This window comes from Ochotona curzoniae, unplaced genomic scaffold (genome assembly GCF_017591425.1).
Source record: "Ochotona curzoniae isolate NIBS_2020 unplaced genomic scaffold, NIBS_Ocur_1.0 scaffold_1037, whole genome shotgun sequence".
Classification (NCBI taxonomy): domain Eukaryota; kingdom Metazoa; phylum Chordata; class Mammalia; order Lagomorpha; family Ochotonidae; genus Ochotona; species Ochotona curzoniae.
In genome coordinates, this window is record NW_024467083.1 from 11,907,908 (window position 1) to 11,934,098 (window position 26,191).

General features: G+C 38.9%; 1 protein-coding gene across 2 annotated transcripts in view; it reads right to left on the reverse strand.

Annotated features, from left to right (window-relative positions):
• DPH5 (diphthamide biosynthesis 5) overlaps positions 1 to 20,402 on the reverse strand; it is a 33,625-nt gene extending 13,223 nt beyond the window's left edge. The window contains exons 1-4 of one of the 2 annotated variants that reach the window (XM_040998365.1): positions 20,317 to 20,402; positions 20,022 to 20,171; positions 12,552 to 12,676; positions 5,464 to 5,572 (exon numbers count right to left, since the gene is read on the reverse strand). In XM_040998365.1, coding sequence (XP_040854299.1) covers positions 5,464 to 5,572; positions 12,552 to 12,676; positions 20,022 to 20,156 — 369 coding nt within the window. In that variant the 5' untranslated portion in view covers positions 20,157 to 20,171; positions 20,317 to 20,402. Of the gene's footprint in view, positions 1 to 5,463; positions 5,573 to 12,551; positions 12,677 to 14,445; positions 14,734 to 20,021; positions 20,172 to 20,316 lie in introns of those variants that run through there. The other variant, XM_040998366.1, reaches the window with a different exon arrangement.
• Between the last annotated feature and the right edge of the window lie 5,789 nt (positions 20,403 to 26,191).

Consider the following 26,191-nt stretch of genomic DNA (forward strand, 5'->3'; position numbering starts at 1 on the left):
GCTGTTGTGGACATTTGCAGAGTGAACCAGCAAATGGGAGAAGCTGTCTCTGTTTCACTGCTATTCAAATAAATAAATGGATAAAAATTTATATTAGTTTTATTCCACAAAATAAAACTTTAGAAGAAAAGCTATTAAATTTTTAAAATTATACATACATGTATAAATACTTTAAACACAGAGATACAAATAACTTAGTTCTTCATTTCAAAAACAGGATCTTTTAAAGACAATTGGAATACAAGTCTCTGAGCAGTCTGTGTAAAAGCACTTTTTGAATCCTCTAATTTAGGGGATTAGGAAAAACCCCTCATACAAGCAATCTTTCCAGGTTTACAAACTAATTACTCTTGTGGTATAATGCAAACTTGCAAACTTCTTCAATGAGCCCTGGAACATTACACAGTTTCACCATCAATATGTTACTATCTTAAAGTAATATCCTCAGAAGGACTTGTCTTTTGTCCTTCGTCATCCTTCCAGTAAAATATAATGAGGAACTGCAAACTCACAGTGATAAGACCTCAGGTTGCAGAAGCCCATTTACTGATGAGCTGTCTTAAAAATCTAAGCAACTTAGAGCTGTGATTCTTCTTTTTTTTTCCCCAAGAAATATCACTAATAAAAATTTTAACACCACAAAATCAGCACTTATTTAAAATTTTTCTTTTATTTATTTGACAAAGATAAAGCTTTTCCTTGTGCTAAGTCACTCCCAATGTGTGCAATGGTTGGAGCTAGGCCATGCTGAAACTAGGAACCCATAGCTCAATCCAGATCCACATGGAGGTGGCAGGGATCCAAGTAGCTAAGCCATCTCCTGCTGACTTTCAGGATACCATTACCATGACCAGGATGCTGAAATTGCAAGTGTAGTTAGAACTTGAACTAATAGAGCATGTGGTTACCCTAAATGATAGTAACTGCTATTCCAAATGCCTGCCACACCTTCATTTTCCTATTTTAAATTTCAATTAATTTATTTTTATTTATTGGAAAGCCAGAGAGAGAGAATAATCATTCATTTTCTAAAAACAGTACTTTATATCTCAGTCTTTACATTTTACTGAATTTTTTAGAAAAGGCAGTTTACTAATTTGATATTGATTATATTTCATCTATTGACATCAAAAACAAAAAACCTTAATTTAAAACTACTTATTATGTATAGGCCATCTCATTTTCTTTCCCTTCACCTTAGTCTGTCTGAATACCTTTATTAATCTGTCAACTAGGCTTGTTGCCCAATATTTCTTCATTTTCGCAAACTTGGTAAAATTCCATATTATAATTAGGCCACATGGTCTTGATATTTCACATCACAAATAAAATTCCCTTTTTTTATGTTAAGAATCTGTTAAATTGGGAAACCTATTGTGTAAATGGAAAAACTAGAGGATTTAACTCTCTAAGAATTAAGCCCCACATGTATCTTCACATATGTGTTTCCTCAAATCAGTGTTAAATTTGTGAGGTGAAAGGAATGCAAGCCAGCAGAACTGTCCAAACATACAGTACAAAGCCACAGAATGCAGAGTGACTAGTTTGCTGCTCTGCACAGAATATCATCTGGAGACTGTTGTGGTTTCTATGCCCCCAAACATCTTGTGTGACACTGTTTTATGCTGACATTAAGAAAGAGAATAAGCAGGACTTCAGGGCAACACTCATACCATCAAAAGTCCACGAGAAAGACAAGCTGAATCACACTCTCCCACATCATCAAGGTCAGGATTAATCATGATCCCGAACGGCAAGAAGACTGGAACAGGGCTGTCAGTGACAGAAGCCAACTGCTCTGGTAACGATAACACAAGTCATCAAAACACTGGCAGCCAAAGAACAATGATAATAAAAAGATCCAGCTCCACCGATAAGTCTTTCAGAATCACAGTAACTGCGGTAGAGGAGATAGAAGACACTCATGTTGTTTCCTAGGACTAGCACTACAGGAGGGACGCCTCACTAAATCTGTAAATTCCAATTCTCTTGGTAAAAAGTGCCTCAGGTCTCCTTGTTTGATGTAGTACATCCTAGCCCCTTCAGACAGTCTAAATCATTAATAGCTCTCCTTTAAAATTTTTTTTATTAGCCACCCTTTTCTTTAAAAATAAAAAAAAAACCTATTTATTTTTATTGGAAAGGCAGATCAGATTTACGAAGAGAAGGAAGATGGAAAAATCTTCCATCTGCTGGTTTACTCCCCAAAAGAACACAACACCGAGTTGGAGTTGAGCTGATCTGAAGCCAGGAGCCTCTTCCAGGTCTCCCAGTTGAGTACAGGGTCCCTAGGCTATGGGCTGCCCTCTACTGCTTCCCAGATCATAAGCAGGAAGCTAGATGAGAAGTGGAACAGCCGGGACACAAACCAGTCCCCATATAGTATCCCAGAGATTGCAATGTGAGGATTTAGTCATTGAGCCATCACACCAGTCCCTATTAGCCACCTTTTAATTAACATCTGCTATTCCATTTCTGCTTGGAAGGAATTAGAATCTCCACACATCAGTCAAAGATATGTCTTAAAAATCATTTACCTGACAAAGTATTTTGACTTCTTTATAGCCACTCAGTGAAAATCTATGTCATTGAGATAAAAATTCAAATTCCTAAAGTTGGGTAGAGAGCTAAGTGATCCAGCCCCTACACACTTGTCCAGCTTCAAGTCATTTTTCCTTTACTACTATAGTCCAACATGCCCTGAATTGGTTCCTTTAACAAGCCATACACCATGCCCAGTCTAAGGCCTTTGTACTAATTGCTCCCTCTGACAGGAAAATGCTAGTATCTCCTTGATTCTGAAGTGTCCTTTCTCAGACAGGATCCTTCCTCTGACCAAGACAGCAACAAAATCACTCTGAATTGTAATAGCTGATCTGAATTTTTTATACTTATTAACTATCCTTTTCACTAAAAATAAACTCCTTGAAAGCAGGGACCTTAATGGTCAAGATTATCACTGTGTCCAAAGGCTCTTAAGTTACAAACAATAAGCAGGCAAACAGCTTTTGTTAAATGTATACATCACTAATCCCCTTAAAGATGGCTAATTCGGAAGTCTCTAACATACTTCCCATTTTACAAGTAAAATTTTCATGATTATAATGGAGTTTTTGCTAAGGAATTTTATTTCATAGTATGTCTCTAATACAACGGATATTGTTTAGCTGTATATGTGTATATGGCAGGGTTAGTAATGCAATGACTTACCATAATTACCACTAACAAATAAGAACCTTTTGCTGGTCAACAAATTTCAAAGTTAGTTCTGAACTCTACCATGTAGTTTCTTCAGAAAACCACAAATAAGCATTTAAGCATTTCACAGGAGGTTAATAAACTGGTAGTTTAAAAATTTATCACCATGATCATGATTTTTTGTAGGTTAGGACTATATTTCATGGTGCCACCTTTTAATCTGAGGCAAAGATGGCAGAAAGAATCTACTGTTCAGATCTATCACAACATTCAAAACGGTACTTCTGTTCAACAACTCAGTGGCTCTCTGTGAATTCATCGGACTACTCTTGCACATGCCTTTTCAAAGTTGGGGCCAGCACTGCAGAACAGCACACTAAGCCATTATCTGCAATGTCAGCATTCCACATGGCACAAGCTTGTATCCAAGCTGCTCCACTTCTGATCCAACTTCTGCTAATGTGCCTAAGAAAGCAATGGAAGATGCCCCAGGTGTTGAGTCCCTCCATCCACCTGGAAGTTCTAGATGAAGGCTGCTAGTTTTGAGGCCTTTTGGAGAGTGAATCAACAGATGTAAAGATTTCTCTCTGTAACTCTGCCTTTCAGAAAATAAATCTTTACCAAAAAAAAATTTTTTTTTAATTAAAAAAAAAAAACTGGTACCTCCCTGATCTTCAACAAAATTAAGAGCACCAGCATGATAAGGTAACATGTCTACTTTCAGCAAGTGTATTCCTAAGACTTATAAACTACTCTTCTGAACCTACTGGGCTAGAAAAAAGACAACACAATTCTTTCACTTTCCAAGACGGCTCACTCATCTGGATCAGTGGCTCTCAAAGTGTGGATTCTCTGGCACCATCTGCAAGCCATGAATTCATCCCAGAGTGAGTCTGTTAGAATCCCTGGGTCTCAGAGGCTCCGCAGACCTTGGGACAAACCCTGCTGGTGACTGAATGCTATAGGCAAGAACCACTTGTTCACCATGGTTTCTTTAATAAATGCTACTCTACAAAGTGAAAAGATTAATCCAGCTCTTATAAGGAAGGAGACTGTGCCAAAGTTCTTGTATGATAAAGGATATTTGTGCACTTATTTTAAAAAGTACATGCAACTGGCTCTTGGGCATCTGTGGGTTCCAAAATAGTGGATTAGGGGCGGCTTAGGCCATTGAGTCATAATGTCTGCCTGGTGTCCATTGAAACATAGTAATGAGTAGCAAGAGATAAACACTGAAAAAACAAAACATGAACACTTTTTCTTGGATTCTTCACAACCAAAGGCACTATATTGAGATTAACTGTCATCTCTAGTCACCTAATTTACTATTCTTCCTAGGTAGTACGGAAAGTAGACTCTTCTAAAGTTGTGAACGGCACCAGCACCTAACAATGATTGATGTGCTTTGTAAACATCGGTTTTTAAGTTATTCTCTTCGGGAAGGCATGCTGCAAATCTTGAGATGCATGTTATCATAAGTGGCCCTCACAAAGTTCACAGAAATGTGTAGTATGAAAAATTATGCACAGATGTTCAAGCTTTCACATCATTAACCTGTCTTTTCAGAGCCTTTTCCACAAACCTGTATTCTTGAGTATCTAAAGTAAAAATGTGTCTTACCAATCAGAAGGAAGTTTTAAAATCACTTTGTCATGTAGCAATCACAGCTGTCATAAGTTATGCATGTGTGAACAGTGGGATATAAACAGCAAACTTGGAAAACAAATGTCAACAACGTAGAGGATGATCTCGGAAATAATTGTATTGTACTGTTTCAATTATTAAGAATAAAGACTTCTGGAGTTAAAAATAACCGACTTTATGTATCAATAATGATAAACCTAACATTTTTGCTCTTTAAGACCTGCAGTGTCCCCATATTTTAGATGGTGCAGAAAACAATACTGTGCAGAAAACCATGAAATTTGACAATGATAAGTTGCTGAGAAGACAATAAAAATTTTCTAAAAATATTTAACCAAGTTCATCAGCTTATATTCTCCTTTTTATGAATGTACATTTGGATAAAAGATTAAAATCATTCTCAACATTCTCCTAGTCCAATGAGAAAGGGAAGAACTCAAGTTATAAGAGAAAACAGTATTTAAAGATTAGTATTAAGATATTTTGCACATGGTAAATGGTATAGACTCAAACAGCAATATGTTTTGCAATTCGTAATATTCAATAAACTCTATTAGCAAGTTGTAGAAAATAAAATAATTTTAACTTCATTTCAGTGTAAAACTTTCTTTGCAGCTTTACCTGTAAACCGCAGCAGCCAACAGCATTCATTATGGAAGCATTGTGGATAATTCGATAAGGGATTCCCAGCTTTGTTGCCCTTAGAACAAGATCACTATGTGTGGTAGCCCTGTAGGATAAAAAGTAAATGACACTGGCTTTTTAGGTTATAAAATTTCACCAGGTGCTGGGAAAAGCAACATTTGTAACTTTTACTCCTCATGTTCTTCCAGGCATCTGCATAAAGCTTTTTGCAGACTTTTATTAGCCAAATATAAACCTACTCATGCACTGCACAATGCTGAACTGCAACAATAACTCTTATAGCAGCTACTGAGAAAGGGCATATATACTTATCCTTTGTCTTGGTAACACTTACAGAAGACATCTGTGGAATATGAACTCAGCAACTTTACTCTTGAGCAGCAATTCTTAAACTAATGATTCAGTGGCCCTTTACATTCCTAAAATTACTGTTCCCGTGGTTATTACATTATGTCACAAATAGACCCAATTTATTTCTACTCTGTACTCTGAAAAGTAAGGCAGAATAAACAACATTTTTACTGAGATTCAGTCTTTCATTCTTTATATAAAAATTCTATCAGAATCCTACTTGCATATTAAGTACATCTGTCTAGCAGGGATTTTATTTATAAATGTCTTCAGTTGGCTTAGTATATATAACTAGCTTGCATATATGTGTGTTTGTATATGCATATTCTGCCTGTTGCCTTTTCTTTTATAATATAAGCCTCACAATGCTAATTAGGTAGGTTGGGTAAAAAGAAAGCACATCTAAATACAAAAACTGTGAAATATAACCACATATAAACTTAGAACTAAATTACTAAAGGCCCTTTCCTCTCTTTAAAAAAACTGCAAACTCTACTGGGGAAAGCAACATTAGCATGTTTGAGAATTCCTTGCAAGCAGAGCATGTCAACCTGTCAATGAATGCTAGTGAGAAGATCAAGAGCTTTTACCCCACGAGACAGTCAGACACAGATTAACAAATACCCACCAGGGAAGCCTGCTTTTAATCACACAGACAAAACAAAAATTAGTATGAAAAATAATCATTATGTTGAGAGTTAGCTTTTCAAAAGCAGTATAAATGACAGTTTCAAATAGGGTTTTTAAGTCATGAACAACAATGTCACTATGGGACATTAAAAATAATGAGAAATAAGTTAGTTACTTGGTGAGTTATTTAAATAAATGAGAAGAAAAACATTTAAAATTCTGCCTTAATCACAAGCTCACTTAAAATGATCACTTAACTATATACATATGTAGAGATATCTTTTTTTCACATTTTACATTTTATTATTATTATTACCATTTTATGATATAGTTCCACAGGCTCCTGGCATTTCCTTTATCCCAGCCCCAATCCTCCCCCACCCACACACACCTAGTTCCTCTAAATCATTACTAAAGTATAGTACTTCATACACAGTCATATGTCCAGCATTGCGGGCATGGACAATGGCAGAGTCCAGCATCCTATTGTCAAGATAGAGTAAACAGTTTCATTGTAAGTCCATCTTTGTCTGGAAGTAGAAATGCATACTGCATTGTATCCTCACATCTGGATACGGTATTCTCCATTTCACAGCTACTGTACATCCCCTCAAATGAAGTCACAATACAAAAACAACAATAGAAAGAAAAATAGAAATTTACGACGCCATGAAGTTAAATAACATGTTACTAGATATGATAGTCTCCATTGCACAGCTACTATACATCCCCTTAAATGAAGAGCCACAAAAAAAAAATCAACATCAGGAAGAAAAAAGAAATTAACAACACCATGAAATTAAATACCATGCTACTGAATGACTAATATGTCAATGAAGAAATGAAAATCAAGAACCTTCTTGCAGAAAATGATGCTACTGTATGATCTATGAGTCATTGAAGAATTTAATCACAAGAAACTGTTTTGAAGAGATGAAACTAGCAGAAAACATGAAAACCCATGCAATACAGTTTCCACTGATTATTGTTGGTGAAATGTGTCTCTTCTAGACAACAAATAGATTGGTTTTGTGTTTTAATTCAGTCTACTAATCTATGACGTTTGATTGAGCTTAAGCAATTTACGTTCAGGGTTAATATGTATGGGTGGTACTTTGGTCTTGTCATTTTAGGAATGGGTTGTTCATTGGTTTAGTCTTCTGTTGTCATTTTACTGGGATGTAATTCACATTTGCCTTTGGCTTTGTTTGATGCTATTCCTCTTCTCTGTCAAGAGAACATGTTGAAGTATCATTTGTAGGGCAGGTTTGGAAGAGGCAAATTCTTTTAACTTTTCTTTACTGTGGAAGAATTTTATTTCATTTTCAAAGACAAAAGAAAGCTTTGCTGGATGTTATCCTAGGCCCACATTTTTTTTCTTTCAGGATCTGGAATATGTCACTCCATTCTCATCTTGCCTGTAGAGTTCCCTGTGAAAGATCTCCTGTGAGTTTAATTGGCATTCCTTTATATGACAATTGATTTTTTCCACATGCACATTTAATGATCTTTTCTTTATGTTCCATTGAAGACAGCTTGATGATCATGTGTCTTGGTGAAGATAGCTTTTGATCAGGCCTGATGGGATTTTCTGTGCCCCTCCTGGATCTTGTTTCCCAATTCTTTCTCTGGATTAGGGAAATTATCCTTTATTATTTCATTAAATACATTTGCAAAACCAGTTTTTCTTTCTGTACCTTCTGGGACTCCCGTAACTCCTATGTTTGACCTCTTAATAGTATCTTTCAGTTCTTGAATACTTTTTAGCCTGATCCAGCTCTGCTTCCAGCTTTTTGTTTGCTTCCCCCTGGTGACAGGAAATGTCTTCCAATTCTGAGATTCTTTCTTCTGCTTGCTTCATTCTACTTTGGAGACTCTCCATTATACTTTTAACTTGCTCTACTGTGTTCTTAATTTCTGACATATCAGCCTTGATTTGCTTTACTGCTTCCTTAAGTCCTTTGAACTCTTGTATGTGTTTCTCGTTTTTTTATCAGAAGGTTTAAAATGAGTTTTCTGAATTCTGTGGCCCCCATTTTCTCAATGTCTTCCTCAGTTAACTCTGAGGTTGGCATAGGGTTTTGCTCCTTTGCAGGGGAGTTTTCAGTAATACTCATTGTGCCTTTGTCTCTTTCTGCTCTTTGTCATTGTACTTCTGGTTATTACTTTCTTCTCCTGGGGGTAGGTTTCTAAGCTATGTCACCCACAGGTCTACAGTTTGACTTTACTTATTGAAGTTGGTACACAACTCTTTGCTTGGCGCCAATTGTGCCAGGTCTGGGTTCTTATGTTAGATTTCCACAAAGAACTACGCAGCCCCAACTCTTGGCTCACCACTCTCCACCTCCTGTGATACTGTGCTGAAGCTGCACCGTTGTCTCTGCAACCTTTCTCCATCTTCTGGTTGGTGCAGGTTCCAGGATTAGGGAGACACCAGGTGTCCTATATAGCTAAGTTGCTGGTGGCGCTGATCTTGCCGGAACCTGTTGGACATTAGGTCTCGGTGCCACACGGACCTATTTTGACCTGTATGATGCCACAATCGGTATTATTTTCCAGAGGGACCAGTGCAATCCAAGGAATTCAGTGAGTTCTCGCGAGCTCAGCACATATGCAGTTCACTGTTGTCCTCTTCAGTCCTAAAGTTATTGCCACAGTGTACAAAATAACACCTGACATACCACTACTAGAGTTCTTGATCTGCTGGTCGTCAGGTCTGAGGGCTACCCAGACCTGTCTTGGGTGGAATCTGTAGAATGTCACATTGATGTAGTTCACTGAGTTAGAAATGAATTCACTCCCAGTCAGGGTATACTCAGTCCTTTACCTTGCCTTTGCCTCCTTATGGAAAATGGTGCCCTATTTGGCTCTAGGGGCTGACTGGGCTGCAAAATCCACCCTGTTCTCCCACTGTCTGTCTGGAATCTGCTGTTCTGTCTCTGTTCCTGGTCAAATCAAACAGACCAGCAGGAGGGACAGTTCTTCGTCTGGGTTCACCTCCCAAGCTCCCAGTAAAGGTCCCTTCATACCTGGTTGCTGGTGGAGTTCTGGCTGCTGGTGGAGTTCAGATCGTCATTAGCTGAATGCTGCTGAATCAGTCACTGCAATGCCTGTTGTGTCTGCTGCTTTCCTGTGTCTGTCAGTCTCCAGGTACCCCTCTGCTGTTGTTCTGTCCTCTCCTATTTCCTGGAATGTGTCCTCTCTGCTTCATCCTGGTTAAATGTTTTTCCCTCCTTACCCTATTCCGCTATCTTGATTTTCCTGCATACGTACAGATTTCTTATCGTGAAGGTATGTGCCACAATTCAAAGGACCCAAAACTCGACTGAACAAATGCCCAGAAATAGTTAAAAAAACAGACAACAAATCTTGTCTCAGTAATGTTCCAAAGACATCTTCAAAGGAGTAGACCCAAAAATGTTTTTATTAATTGAAACAATAAATGGGGTGAACAATTTCACGATTCACACTTTAGCATTTGGTTTTAAATTTTACTTGATCAAACCACATTTACCAGTTTACAGATGTAGTACTACCAAGATAAATGTGATTGGTGATTTGTAAACTTTCTAAGATTTGCAAAAATAAGGTAAAAAAATAATCTCATAGATAACTGGAAGCACTATAAGTTATGACTTTCTTTTGAAAAAAATAATCTGGCACTGTTTTATACACTAGAAAATGTCCCATGCATAACTTTTAATATCTTTATCCTAAGAACTTATTTTACAAAAGTCTATCACAAGGAATTATTTAAGAATATTAAGACGGGGGCCCGGCGCGGTGGCGCAAGTGGTTAAAGGTCCTCGCCTTGCACGCCCGGGATCCCATATGGGCGCCGGTTCTAATCCCGGCAGCCCCGCTTCCCTTCCAGCTCCCTGCTTGTGGCCTGGGAAAGCAGTCGAGGACAGCCCAAAGCTTTGGGAACCTGCACCCGCGTGGGAGACCCGGAGGAGGCTCCTGGCTTCGGATCGGCATAGTATCGGCCCGTTGCGCTCACTTGGGGAGTGAATCATCGGATGGAAGATCTTCCTCTCTGTCTCTCCTCTCTGTATATCCGCCTTTCCAATGAAAAAATAATAAAAATAAATCTTTAAAAAAAAAAAAAAAGAATATTAAGACGGAAAAATGGGAAGGTGAAAAGGATTATATACACGAATGTATACACAGCCGCTTTATTTATGGTGAGGAAAAACGTTGATTAATGATAATGGTGACATTCATTGGATACTTACTAGGTGTCAAGTACTCTTCAAAAGGATTACTCAGAATAGAAATGATCAAATTGCGTATATTAGGAATTCAAAAGAGACAAAAGTACAAAGGTACATTTTTTAAAGGTGTGCACTAAGGAAAGTGTACAAAGAGCTAAAAAATAATGTTAATTTACTAGATACTCACACACTCACAGAGAAGAACTATAAAACATATACACAAAAAACAGACGATGGGAAAGAGTCTGCTTAAGTAAGAGCTGGGGCTAGCGCTGTGTCTCACCAGCCTAATCCTATACCAACAAGCACTGACATCCCGTATGGACACACGTTTGTGTCCTGGATGCTCTACTTCTGACCCAGCTCCCTGCTTACAGCCTCAGAAAGCAATGGAGCTTGGCTCAAGTCCTTGGGACCCAGCACTGGGGCGGGAGACCTGGAAGAAGCTCCTGGAGCCTGGCTTCTGATGGGCTCAGCTCTGGCCATTACTGCCATTTGGGGAGGGAAATAGGAGATGGAGGAATTTTCTCTCTCTCCTTTCTCTCTGTAAATCTGCCTCTCTAACAGACACAAATAAATCTTTAATGAACACCTCTATTCAGTAACTCTTTAAGGTAGGATTAGGGATAGAAGGCTACAGACTATTTTTTTTTTAAGATTATTTATTTTACTTGAAAGTCAGAATCACAGAGAGAGAAGAGATTGAAAGAGAGATCCAGCTCCTTGCTATTGGCCTGAAAAAGCAACAATTGGCCCAAGTACTTTGGATCTTGCCACACACATAATAGACTATTACAAGTTCCTGGCTATGTTCTGGATTTGCCTTGGCTATCGCAGCCATCTAGGGAGTAAACCTCTCTCTCTGATTCTTCCACTCTCTGTAACTCTGATTTTGAAAAAGAAAGCACTATGATTTATAAGGTATTTTCTTATAAAATTAGTTATCATTATTCTCATTTTGTTTACTATCATGGCTTCAAAAAAGACAAATACCACTAACTCCAGGGAAATCTTACATTTACAGAAAAGCATTTCAGACACTAAATCAAGCTATTTAAATGTTTAAAAATGTGAGATTATTCAATGTCTTTTAAAATTAAGCACAGAAATTAACATAATATCTAGCACCTCATACTGCTATAAATTATTTTCTTTTTGACAGACACATACACAGATAATTCCATTCTCTTGAAAAATATCCATGTTGGTGGGCACATAGTAATTTAATTGTCCTTAAGCTCTTTAGTCCTTGACATAAATCTTGGGTCATCAGCTGCAGACAAAGAACTCTGTCCTGCTTGACATCAGAGATTGATGATGCTTGACTAGACAACCAGAAGCTCATCTTCTTGGTAACAAGAAGCTCCCAAAAGACAGAAGCAACTGAAACCAGAGGCTTTATAAACAATAAACTTAAGGCAAATAAGACGACAGCAATATTGCCAACTACTAGATGGTTTAAGAAACAAAGGAAAAGTCTACAGCCAAGGAAACTGAAGACACTCCAACAATATGAACCAAATGGCAGGCATGACTTTTGATAATTTTAAAAGCATCTATTTAATAGTGAAATAATAGTTGAGGCATTTGATCACTTTCAAGAAAAACAGAAGCAGCAATGATACAAACTTCAGGAGTTGACACCTGATAACACAGTGGTGAAATGACAGTATCTTTAACAAGCAGATCTTCTCCATTAATCTTAACAACAATGAAACTTTACACCACAAAAATTTTAGATACGGTTTACTGAACTAAATAGGATCTCTTACTAGGATCTGTTAGGTTTAAAAAAACTAAATATGACAGAGTAAACTCCCACGTAGTGAAAAAAAAAAATCATTAAGTTGAAAATTCAAATTAGCTTACCCAAAGGGATCACCAACTACAAGAAATGCAACATCACTGATATTAGCATCTTCCAAAATTTTATCAGCTTCTTGTTCCACCTCTTCTCTATCAGCAACAATCAATTTTCTTCCATAAAACTCCTCCTACAGGTTTAAGTCAAATACAGAAATTAGAGACAGCAGGTGATTATTTCCACACACACACAATCTTTGGGGATGGTGTAAATCTTGGCAATCGTCCAAACACAGATCATTCAATACAGCCCATCAATGAGCTAGCACTCTATATCATGTTGTAATTAAGCTCTATCTTTGGGACTGTTCTAATATCCCGAGGGGAGGCAGACTTCTTAACATCTGAGGCTTTTGCATTTTAAATTTGGCTAAATTTGCTTCTAAAAACCATTGTAAGGTGAACAGGGAATATATAATACCTAAGCCCTACTTCAGAAACATAATAAAACAATGATATCAAATCATAATTGTAAACATACATGGCAATTTAAGTTTTTCTGTAGAAAAATCTATGCTATTATGGTAAAAGCAAAGGCATGCTCAACCAGATAAAATAAAAAATTAAGATTTAGGGGTTGTAGACAAGTGTGCATTAATACAAAAGCAGGAAAGACTAATAGAAAACTATATTTCCCAATTCTTGTTAAAAAGGTAGTAGCACATGGAGGAAAAAAAGCTGAATTCCAAACATACAAGAAGTTTCTGTGCAAACTGCTTTGTGAAACAATGCTCTGAGGTTTTACCACAGAAAACAAATCCAGGAGAGAGTGAGCTAGTGGTCACACAGCAACGGTCACAGGTGTTTCAACATCATGAGTCTTATAACTGATTTTCTAGGTAATTCAAATTGAGTAAAAATGGATGCACAGTTACATTACAGTGATTCATACATAGAGAAGCTTGTTTGAGTCATTAAAGAGGATTATTATAGTGAAGGTGTGTCTGGCATTCAATAATATTTGTCAATTCTATCAGTGAACAAATGATTAAACATCTGAACAGTACAATTTTAGCAACGTGTCCTAAAACTTAATTAGAATATTGCTCCAAAATGTGAAAAATACCGCTTCCTTTTTCTATATGACTTCTTAGATATGTCCTATAAGTTCCTAATGATACTTTTACAGATGACCAATGCCCTTTAATCTCAATTTTATCATGTGTTTTTAAATCATTTTTTGTTTTATTCTGATTTTATAAACCCAGAAAATGTAATTGTTGTAGAAAATTTGTATTCACATACCTAAGAGCACACATTGATGATTAAAGGAACTGAAAAGAATGGCCTTTTCTGAACTTCTAACATTTTTAATTCATTATTTTCATTCGATTATTTTGGTCATTGCATTTGAAAACAGAAAGAGAGACAGAGGCAAACAGACTTTGATTCACTGCTTCATTCCCTGAATGCCAGCAACAGTCAGGGCCACAGTAGGCCACGCCAAAGCAAATCCAGACCTTAGTCTGAGTCTTCACCATGGGTGACAGGGACCCCGTTAGTTGAGTCACCATCTACTGCCTCCAAGACTACACATGAACAGAAGCTGGATCAGAAGCAGAATAGCAGGGATTCAAACCAGACACTCCAATATAGAACATGGAGGTCCCACACAGCAACCTAATCCTTGCACCAAATACTTGTCCCAACTTTTAACATTTCTGAAGGAACAAGAAATCACATTCTAATAATTTAATGCTAAAGACAACCCCATCCCATAATTTGCAAGTGATTTAACAAAAAACCCTTTTAAGACTTCTATCAACTATCACTCTATCTCTAATTTCTTACCCTAAGAAACATCTAATTGTGTTGTCTGAGAAAATGATGTTTACACATATACAAACAAAATCGTTGATTATTTTGAAAAAAAAAAAAGTTTTAAAAATAAAGGGTTCACCTGTGTGTTAGATCTTGGGCCTATTAGCCCCGGAGGTGGAGGGTTCATCAGGGCCTTGGTCTCATGGCCTGGGACCTTGGGCCCACCTGCACAGTGGGTGCCAGGTCCTTGAGCCCCAGGGGCTGGGGGATACAGCAGGATCCGGGTCACCTGGCCGGGTCCTTGGGCCCAAGTATGAGAATTGGTCCTCCTCAGTGTAAAGGATGGAGTGCTAGATGGCAGGCCATGATGAACAGGGAAGATATGGCAGCCCACTGGTGCCTGCAGAGGACATCTGGTACAAGCACAGAGCAAGGAGAACAGAATAAATTGGACAACTACCCCAACCAAACAATGACAGCAAATATCTAGACAAATGGAGAATGTAAGGTTGACTGTGTCAGCCAATCGACATCGAAAAGGTTTCCTCATCCTTGGATCAGTGAGACCAACAGCATTTCAGAAGTATAAAAACCAGCTGGGCAGAACCCTCAGAGCGTGCACTGCATCAGGAACCTGGGTTGATATCAGGTGGCCACTCCCCATCTTGGGTACTGGGTCGGTTGGAAGGCTAGGTTTAACTTCTCCCCTTATCTCCTCCCTTTCTCCAGAAACTGGAATAGAAAATTTGGAAACAGGGCCTGGGGTGGGAGCCTGGTGGTTAAAGTCTTTGCCTTGCATGCCCAGGATCCCATATTGGCACCAGTTTGTGTCCCATCTGCTCCACTTCCATTCCAGAGCTCTCTGCTTGTGGCCTGGGAAAGCTGTTGAGGACAGCCCAAAGCTTTGGGACGCTGCGCTGGCTCCTGGCTTTGGATCGGCTCAGCAGCGACTGTTGCAGTTACTTGGGGAGTGAACCAGCAATGGAAGATTTATCTCTCCTTCACTCTATCAATCTGAATTTCCAATAAAAATTAAAACAAAAAAATTGGAAACAATGATCACACCTACTTTTCCCCCCCTCAATCCTTCCCATCCTGATCTACTATGTAAACATTATTAAAAGAAAAAAATTAAAGGGAGTAAAGGCAACAAGAAACCACTATCACATTATTTTCTAATTTACCTACCTCTTCGTACTTATTAACTCACTCACTCTTTTAAAAAACACATCTTAGGCACATATGCCATGCTGAACACTATGTTCAGTATTGGAACAATGGTGAAATACTGCCCTGAAGGAACGTACCTTGTACAATCAGGAATAAACAAATCATGTACAATAGTAGCATCCAGCAACATCAGGGAAGGAAATCAAAGCAAGAACAAAAGAAGCAGTACCAACTATCAGATGACTTTACATATGATATGACTTACACTGAATACAATCACCCTCTAGTCCCTTTTTGAACAATTCCAGCCCTAAACTTCTTCATTCAAGAAAATGAAGAACAATTCATTCTTGCTTTAAGTTCATAGTTACATTATATGTTAAGTAATTTTAAAATGTAAAATTGTTTCCAGACATTTCTAGAAGGGCCTAAAACAAACTAGTACTGAAAGCTTCCAGAATGAGAAATTGGGTAGAAACATTTTGGTTTTAATGCTTTTTAAGACCTTTCGAATTTCAAATTATTTAATTGTTATTCTAGTCAAAAGATAAAATAGTAGAGGCTCAAATAGTACATAGAAGCAAATAAAAGGACAGATCTGACCACCAACACTTTATTTATTAAAGATTTTTATATTTATTTGAAAGGTAGAACTACAGAGAAAGGAGGAAGGGGTGAGAGACATTCCACTCACTGGGTCACTTCCCAAAAGGCTGCAACAACTGGGCTGGGCCAGGTCAAAGCCAGAAGCCAGAAGTGAGGGGCCAGAAGCTTCACTGGAGCTTCCTGCACTGGGTGGCAGGGGCCCCAGGACTTAGGCCATCTTCTGCTGGCCTCATAGGTGCTTCAGCAGCGAGCTGGATCAGAAGTGGAGCAGCCAGGACACAAACCTGTAGCCCCACAGGGTGCTGCAGCAGGAAGTGCCTTAACCTGCCGCACAACTCTGCTCATAATACTCGTAATTTAGAAAGGAACAGAGGTGCTGGCATTGTGGCTTGAAAGGCTAGCTATTGCTTGTGATGCCAGCATCCCATGTGAATGCCAGTGGAGTCCCAGCTGTGACCCAAATAGAGCTCCAGACTTGAGGCTGGCCCCATCCCAGCTCCTCAGTCATTTGGGGAGTAAACCAGCAGAGGGAAGATCTCTCTCTCTTTCTCTGTCTCAAAAACAAAACAAAACAAGGTTCAAATTCAATCTAGTCCTATCCACCACAACCTGAAATTTTCTTTTGTTTCACAAGTATTTCAACAATTAAAACTAGTAATTATTTTACATTTTGGATAGCTTCCATCACTCAGTTGGTGCAAGCAAACGTGTTACATAATATTCTCTAGGTCATTGCCAAACATGTAATTTTACACTTTCTCCCTTCCACTGCTATTATAAATTGTTATTCAGATCACTCATTAATACCTACAATGGGAAGTACTTACAAAAAAAAGCCATACCTTATGCTTCTTTGTGTTATACACATAGGTGTTTCAAACCAGATAGAGATCAACATTAACCCACTGACAGTGCCTAAAGAAATTCCAGGTACATATGCTAAAACGAAAACTCTTTCCTAGATCCTCTATCTTAATTGAGTTTTAAATAGAAAATGTATAAATAATTCTGCCTGCTGGGCAACATGAAAATAATAGTTTCCAACATAAGGATAGACTTCTTTAGCAACTCATGTCTTTGATAAATTATTGGACTATTGGTAAAAAAGTGCATTCATTGCAGAAAACAAAATTTTTCATTTTTCACTGTGTAATATTTATCTATAATTATTAAAATCAGATTGTACAAGTATATGAGTGTATTTCAAAAAGTTAATGAAAAAAAAACAGAAGTAGTTTATTGTCGCACAAAAGTTTGAAAGCCATGCAAATTTTGTTTAAAAAAAAAAAGAGACGTAGGTCAGATAGAAGAAATGATACAGTTGAAAGTAAGGTGGCTCCTGAGATTTTACTGGCAGCATAACCTGTGCAGTCCAGAAACGATATATTTAAGGTAGATGAGGAATACAGAGCTGTTCAAAGAACGCTAGCTGAGGACCCAGAGGAAGATATAAAGAGCACCCCAAAGGAATTTTGTGATGTTCTCTAAAGTTATGCTTTATGGAGTTACTATCTAACCCTGAGAACTGAAACACAGCACAGTGTAGAGTTCATGAGCAGCAGTTCCCAACTCAGGATTACACTGTTCCATAACGTGGCACCAAAAATCATGACTGTGTAACACTGGTCAAGTGAACCTCTCTGTCCTGTAATACTGTAGTACAGTAAATGTCCTGTGTCGATGCCTTTTACTGCTGCAGAACAAATATTCTAGCACCTTATCAAAGTACACAAAATTTACTTACAAGTTGACCCCAGACCTTGACTCTGCAATAATACAGCTACCAGTTAATATTTTTTGAGTAACAAACTTTTGAAAATTATAGCAGCCAAAGTATATGTTCGACTACTGCTTAAAACTTTATACTGTATTCTCCCAAAAGACAGTACTTCAAAAAGCTAATAAAAGATGGAATTTGGCATTTGACATAATAGTGGTGGCACCGTTTGACTTGCGATACCCTCATTGTAGATGGCAAAGTCCTGGGTATTCGGCTTGATGCAGCTTCAAGCTAGGTCATACACTGGCACACTGCAGACCATGGATTAAGTGCACGCATCTCTGTCACCTATGGGATATCTGGATGGAATTTTCAGCTCCTACTTTGGCCTGGCCAGTACTGGCTGTGTGAGCATCTGGGGGATGATGAAGATCTCTCTCACACATGCTTTTCACCTTTCAAGTAAATTAAAAAAAAATTTTTTTTTAATGTTGGAAAGAACCATAATATCAACGGGAGACAACAATAAATCCCGTCTTCTCTCTTTGCATTCAAATAAAATGAAAAATCAACTATAAAAATAACTCCTTATGTATGAATGGTCTTCAGAGATTTCATGGAAAATGTATACTATGAAAATCATATGGGCCCAGCGGCTAAAGTCCTCGCCTTGAACACGCCGGGATCCCATATGGGTGCCAGTTCTAACCCCAGCGGCCCTGCTTCCCATCCAGCTCCCTGCCTCTGTCCTAGGAAAGCAGTTGAGGACAACCCAAAGCCTTGGGACCCTGCACCTGCGTGGGAGACCCAGAAGAGCTCCTAGCTCCTGGCTTCAGATCGGCATAGTACCAGCCATTGTGGCCAGTTGGGGAGTGAATCATCGGATGGAAGATCCTTCTCTGTCTCTCCTCATCTCTGTATATGACTTTGCAATAAAAATAAAATACATCTTTAAAAAAAAATCATATGCATACATTTAAAATTTTTTACATCAACATAAACATCTATTCCATTCTCCACAAACTTCTGGAATATCCTTATATACAATCTTATTAAAACCCAACATGAATCTACAGTAGTTCATCTGCATTTGACAAAAGGCACTGCAGTTCAACACAGTTTGGAAATGTGTTGACAATCACTTAGTAAGACACTAAAGTTGAAGGCTTTTAGTATGTAGCAGGGCAAAGGCAAGCTAGCTGTACACTTTCCTTCGGGCCATGTGCAGACACCTTGGTATATAAAACTACGGACCTGTTGTCTCTAGTTTTGTGAACGGCTACAAACCCGTTCTAGTTATCCTTGACACCAATTAGGAAGGTACATTTCCACCATTTGGAGGTGAGGAATTTTGATTCTATTCTGAGAGTGACAAAAATGGGAGACAACACATCCAATACAGGCTTTGGCCCCAGCTTTTACTTCAGCACATGGTCACTTCAAGGAGCAACCCTTAATTCCTCAAGATTTTAAAGTCACTCTTGTGACCCTCAGAATTCTCTGGACTGTGGACACAAAAGGCCGGAGACCTGAAATTCTCTGGGTCATTTTGTTTGTTTGTTTGGAAGACATGACAATCCTCAAAATCCGTTCTCTCCTCCCCTAACATGTCTATCATCTTCTCATCTTAATCTGTATTCTACTTGGTGTTTGACAATGAACCCAAACTTGATCCTTCCTCCAAAATTCACCGGGCCCTTAATGAGGCCAAATGTACAACAGATTAACCAACCCTCTGGTTCCTTAGTCCAGGCTCACTCAATATATACATGTGTGAATGCAAGCCTTGTGGGAAGAGCGCTATTTAAAGCTAAGATCTCTCCGGATATGATAGAAGAGAAGCAATCACCACTCCCCAGAGAAACACTTCAAAGGGGAAGCTTTCAGCTTGGGTTCTGAATGTATAACCAACTCATTAAGGCCGTGTCGGCAACCTCATTAGCACTCAACTCAGCAAGGACTGCTTGGCCGTCTCATGCAATAAGGCATTTTGATAACTATCCCCAGAGTGTCAAATAACTTTCTTTTCCCATTCATTGGAGAAAGCCGCATAATTAGACTTGTGGGGTAGAACAAAGACCGCCCTTTCATTTTCCAACTCACTAGGCTGCTATGTAATTTCCCTCCTCCTACTCCTTAGATCCTACACGAACGGGAAGCATGTTTTTAAAGGGTGCGAGCAGGCCGACCCGCACACTCTGCGTGACTCCATCACCTACCAGGGCCTCCTTCCCTACAGTCAGTACTGAGGTGTAGCCTTCCAGATACACTCGACTGCAGCGTCTCACAGCTTCCAGGCCTTTCACTGTAATGTCCTTGGCATCTCCCAGGCCCAAGCCAATCAGGTAAAGCATTTCGAACTCCAAAAACTGCAAGACGAAGGGAACAAGAGAAACAGCGTCAGCGACACCGAGGGTACCTAAAACCTAGCAAGGAATACCACCACCATGAACACCAAAGTAGTGCAAGCCAAGTGGCGGGGGGCGACAGAGAACTGCAACAAGCCATATATACCCGCGGACACACTGGCAGCGGATCCGGGTCGTGCACGACTCTCACTGCTGCCAGGACCCACGCCGCCAGCCTCACCGTCGGCGCCGCAAAGCGCCGGGCTTCTCACGACACTTCACGACCGATGGGAGGGGCGGCCGGCTGGGTGCCGCCTCGCTCGGCGGCCGTGACGCGCAGGCTGCGCCGCCCGCCCAGACGTCGCCGGCCGGCCCCGGGCTTTCCCCCGGAGCGCAGGTTTCCTTCCCCGCCTGGTCGACGGGACGGCGGAGTCGGCAGCCGAGCCCGCGAAGGGTGTGCTTCAGATTTTTTCCAGAGGGGCGGTGACTGCCCGGGTATCTCCCTAAAATCTGAGGCCGGAATGTCCCGAGGGTGTGCCTCGGTCGCCCGGCGCGAGACCCAGGGAAGTGACCTTTGAGTCCAGCCCACGCCCAGGTGCCTCTTCGGGGGAAGTTCTTGTAAAGTGATGAGGCTCGGTAGCAGCTCGGGTGTCGGGAAGGTGGGTTTCCACTGAAATGACCCTAGGGTCGCTGGTGACGTCATCACCGAGATGATTTCCATCGCCTGGTACACGGGGCGGTTCCTGGGGCTCCTTCGTCTCCTTCGTCCAGGCTGCTGTAGCTTTGGGCTCCTGTCTACTGGGTTAAGCCGTGACTTTTTTTTTCTCATTTCGGGTTCTGCCTACCCTTTTCACTTCTCATTCTGCATATATTATTCTGGCCTGCTTGTATCTGCTGTCATTATACTTTCTGTTCTTCACATCATGAGTAAAGGGGAAAAAACCCATCAAACATAAAGAACAAATCTCGAAGTGAATCATATACATAAACAGAAAACCTAAAACGATTCTAGCAGAAATCATAGGGAAAATTAGTTTGTGACCTTTTTCAGGCTAATATTTCTTGAGTGAGTTACTGAAACTTAAGCTCATCATGACACCATGACATACAACACGAGGAGAAAACAGTCGCAAAAAGATTTGAGCAAGGGAGATATAGTAATAACATCTAAAGTAAAAAGATGCTAGGTGGGATTTAACACTAGGGAACTAAAAAGGAGATAGCACTACCACCTGCTGAAAGGACTAAAATGAAAGCAAAACTCCAGAAAAACTGTCCACTCCCATAATCCCAGATATCTCTAATATTTTGCTGGTGTGGATTTTGACCGCCCAGCCAGACTTCTTTGCTTCACACTTGCATACTTAGATTCTACTGGAAATCACCCACCTAACCCAAAGATCTATTGAGTAGGACACGTGCAGAACTGAGTCTGTCATGATCCGTTTGAACATGGCTGGTATTTCTGTGTTCCCTACTTTGGGTGGAGGTGGAGATGGGGTTCAAACACTCGGAATCACCCCTGAAACCAGTCTGTCACTGTCTTAGTAAGGGTTCTAATCCTGTCACTTTTTTTCATATTTTCCTCACATTTTTCCTTCTTCTGGGGTCAGGGAGTTCTATCCAAAACACAGTATATAAGTGTTGCAGAGAGTGGAAGAGACACAGCTTTCCAGCCACTCTTTGGCTTCCCAAATGCTTGTGAGCTGGGGAAACCAGGAGCTTGGACCTTCATCAAAGTCTCATATGTGGGTACAGGGGCCCAAGCACTTTGGCCATCCTCCACTGCTTTCCCATGTGTGCCAGTAGGGAGCTGGATTAGAAATTGAGCACCTGGGCCTCAAACCAGTGTCCATATCAGATGCCAGACGTGTGTCCCTGTGTTGGCCCCCATCACTCACTTTCTAAAAGTCCCCTTGAGGCCAAGAAAAAATCCAGACTCTAACAAATCCTACAGGATCAATGGCCTACCTTCCCTAGCTGCCTCTCTCCGCTGTACCCCATGAGTTCTCTCTTACACTACTGAGCTACTTAGCATTGTGTGCCTGCAGCACACTTTCTCTGCTGTCACCTCAGCCTGGACTACTTTCTCCCATTCTCTAGCCTAGAGTCACACAGTGTCCATTTTAAACAAAAATGAACCTCAAGGTTTCCCGAGATCCTCAATCACCTAAACTAAATTAGGTGCTTCTTCATTCTGGCAATCCCCTGCACATACTAGTTATATGAAGTGTTTTTGTAACTGTCCATTTGCATTTCTTCTTTACCCCAATTTATCAGCTTCATGAAGTCTTTAAAGACTGTGTTTTACCCAAAGTCTCATTCCTAATACTTGCCACCTTGCTTGTCACATAGCAGGTATTCAATAGTTGTTGTTTGTAGGTCATTTTGTATCCAGTAGTTAAGGAGTGAATTCTTTGAGTTGTGATGTGTCTTTTAATCTTTATGAAATGGGTAGGGTGTTTTAGACAACTACTAAAAACTCAATAATGAAATATAAAACACCAACATGTAAAGTATTTGTATTAAAAAGTTTATGATGTGTATCACAGCCCCTTAATAGACACACTCGAATAGGTTAACAAGCTTTCCAGTGTGTTTTCCATTGCTTGCATGCTTTTGTTTCAGATTTTCCTTGAATAATTTCAGCGAGATTCAGAAAAAGGATTATGCCAAAAAGAATTACAGTTACGGTTCAATGGTTGGGGTGGGAGAAGGGGATTGGTTCCAGTACCCAATCAAATACAAAAATCAACAGAGGCTCAAGTCTCATATGAAATAGCACAGCACTCCTTATTGGCACACAACCTACACACATCCTCCAGTATACTTCAAACCATCTCTAGATTGCTTGCAATGCCTACTGCATACCATTTTATTCATTTGGATTCAGTTTAGCATGTGGCACTTGGCAAATTTAAGTTTTACTTTTTGGAATTTTCTGGAATTATTTTTTCCAAACATTACCCATCTGTAGTTAATTGTATCCATCGATGCAGAACCCATGAATACTAAGGGCTGGCTATAATTAAGTAATCCAAAGGAAAATGTGTTAATCTTCTTTCAGGCAGTAAATTTGTATTGAAAATGAACTTATTGTGTATGAGCAAGGAATTGAAATGTGTTTGTAAATACAGAATAAATTTTCTTTTTTATCTTCAAAATTAGCTGGAAGACCAAACGTACTTTCATTATTGAATTCACAATAAACATATAAACCTTATCTGCCTTCAGTCCTGAATAGAAGCATCAATTTCTTGGAATTTGCTAGAGATAGATAAATAAAGCATTATGGCCATTGCTTCCCCTCCCTAATTCAACAAATAGAAGTCTTATCTAATTGTTTTCTGCGGAACTGTGCTGTGGTATTTGGATAGTTCTCCCTTTCTGTTCAAAAAAGGCTTCAGGTCAGATTGCTTTTCTGTAACAATTCAGTAAGAAAAGTTTTGAATATATGCAAGGTGAAATAATTTTCCTGTAGTCATTTGCACTGTCATCCTCTTCCTCAGTTCTAAACCTGTTAACAATTTGCTGCAATTGTTTTATCACATATTTGCCATCTACCCAGACATCAACTCACCTTTGATCCATTTTCAGAAGAGTTGAAAATATCATTTAACACAAATTCAACTGTGTTTTGCTTGAAAGATAACTCCTTTTCTATATGATAAATTAATGAAACATACTTAAGTAGAGACCTGGTTAAATTATATTCTTTCTTATGTTGACTTTTGACATTTTTTTTTTACTAAAAGTAAAGCTGTTCTGATTTTAAACAAACATTTGAGTATTTAATGATAATGGAAAGAATGAGAATGCATATTTGCTTATAATGACACAACAAACTTGAAATATAATGTAGTAGAAGAAAATAATGAGTAGAAAGAATGATGATTCCAAGACCGAGAGAGAGAGAGAGAGAGAGAGAGAGAGAGAGAATCTGTTTATACCGAAAAACAGGAATAAATGAGGCCTAAAGGACTTTCTACTTTTTATTACTTTTTTCAGGTAGGATACTCCCAAATCGTCCCTGAGGATACTTTGAATTTTCTGGAAGATGTGTAAGATGCTTTTACAACCTTTGTCAACCATTTTTAGTACCTTGCCAGAAATTGTTCCTTGTTTCTTAGACCTTGAGGCTATATTTGTAAAAGTTGAGAAATGCAAATAGTTATTTTTATCTAAAAAGTTAACGCCAATGTGTTTTCCATTTTGTAATAAATGCATCACATGCTACTTTGGTTTTAAAGTGCCAACAACAGAATTGACATGGTGCATTGCTGTGTGGACTAATTGTAATTACTTCTCATGCAAAAGAAGTCATCATTCAATTTTCTTATGTGAGTTAGTTATTTGTCTGTTGAAAAGAAGATATCTAGGGACTAACTAAACTCCATCTGACCTTGTTATGAATAGAGAATATTATCTTATTCTGAGTCTGGCCTTTTAACCTAATGTTCTCAGAGATTGCCTTTGTTTAAGGAACTCTTGATTAATATTCATAGAATGTAGAGATCCTGAGTTGATTGAGTCATTATTTTCCAACAATTCACAAATAAGTGATAATTATAGATAACGTTGCTTTAGAAGGAGTTATATTTTCTTACAGTTAAGAAAAAATGAAGTTATTTTTGTTATAGAATGATTTACTTAGAAAAAACTCACTTTTTATTCATTGTTCTTATTTACTCATTCCACATTTTATACAATAGTGGAAATGAATAAATTATTTTTAAGGAAACATCTAGAATTATTTCCTGTGAAAATGGAAATTTTTATTGTCATTAACCAGGCTGAATGGATCACAAAAGTAAGCTTTTGGAAGGAAATCACCTGGAACCCTGTTTTTCTCAAAGCTGCTGCCCCGTGTCCTGTTGAGTGCCTGTATGTGTCTCACTGTATGTGTACAATCTATTCTTTGTTTCTAAGCCATTTTTCTACTTGGCACTTCTTCTCCCCGATCAGTTGGTAAAAAGGTATCAATCAGGGATACATGGTTTTGCCCTTTCTGTGCTTATAAGTCTACATAATGTTGACTGTTTTATTTAGATAATCACATCTGTATTAGCCAGGAGTTGGTGTGGTCAAGAAGAGAGGCATGTTATCTCTTTCCCTCAAGATCCAAGTTCTGAAGAGTGGCCCGTTAATCTCTGTGTTAAGCATATGAGCCCCTTTTTAATATCCATTCAATACATCCCCTCCCCCCCATTCCCTCTCAGATTCCGACCCCAGCACCTCCTGCGTCTCTCCTGCCCCTCAGTTATCGCAGATTATCTTTGTTGCTCTGCCTCTACTTCCTTGAAGTCTTCGCACAAAATTTCCCTTCCCAGCAAGGTCACTCCGTGTAAAACCACAGTCAGCATTTTCCGTCATTTTCCTGCTCATTTACCAGCTGTAGTATTCTTTAGCCTTTTGGCAGAGCACGCTTTTTCATTTTTATTGTCCAGGTCCTAACATAAAGAAAAGTCAAAAATGCATGGATTTTTTTTTGTTATTTTCTAACAAAACAAACACCAGAAATCATTCTTGATGTATATGATGAATAAATATATGCAGAATGAATAAATATACATCTACATATGGTAATGAATAATAAATGAGGTCTTAAAGGTAGACCTGGACAGAAGGATATTTCCATTATGGTTGAAAACTCAGATTTTGAAATTAAGGCTTTAATCCAAGCTTCTGTACTGAGTAATGCATTCGTTTTCTCATCCCCATGTGCCTCTTCAGTGAGAGCCCAGCCTGGTGCCAAGCAGTTATTAAATCCTTAGCAAGTGTTGGCAGATATACATGAGGCTCTAAAGTGGATGTTATGGCTCTCTTCACATCCATCAGATTAGGAGAGTTAGCCTCAAATTCTCACTATCCCCTTTCATTCTGATTTTTTCCTCATTCGCAAAAGTTCTATGAATTTGTTTATGTAATTCAATAATCTCAGACCAGCCTTCTAGTTATCTTATTGATTTACAAAGAAAAATAATTTTAAGTAATCAATTCTTATACTCTGAGATTCACTTCTTGAGAAAAGCTGTCTTCTG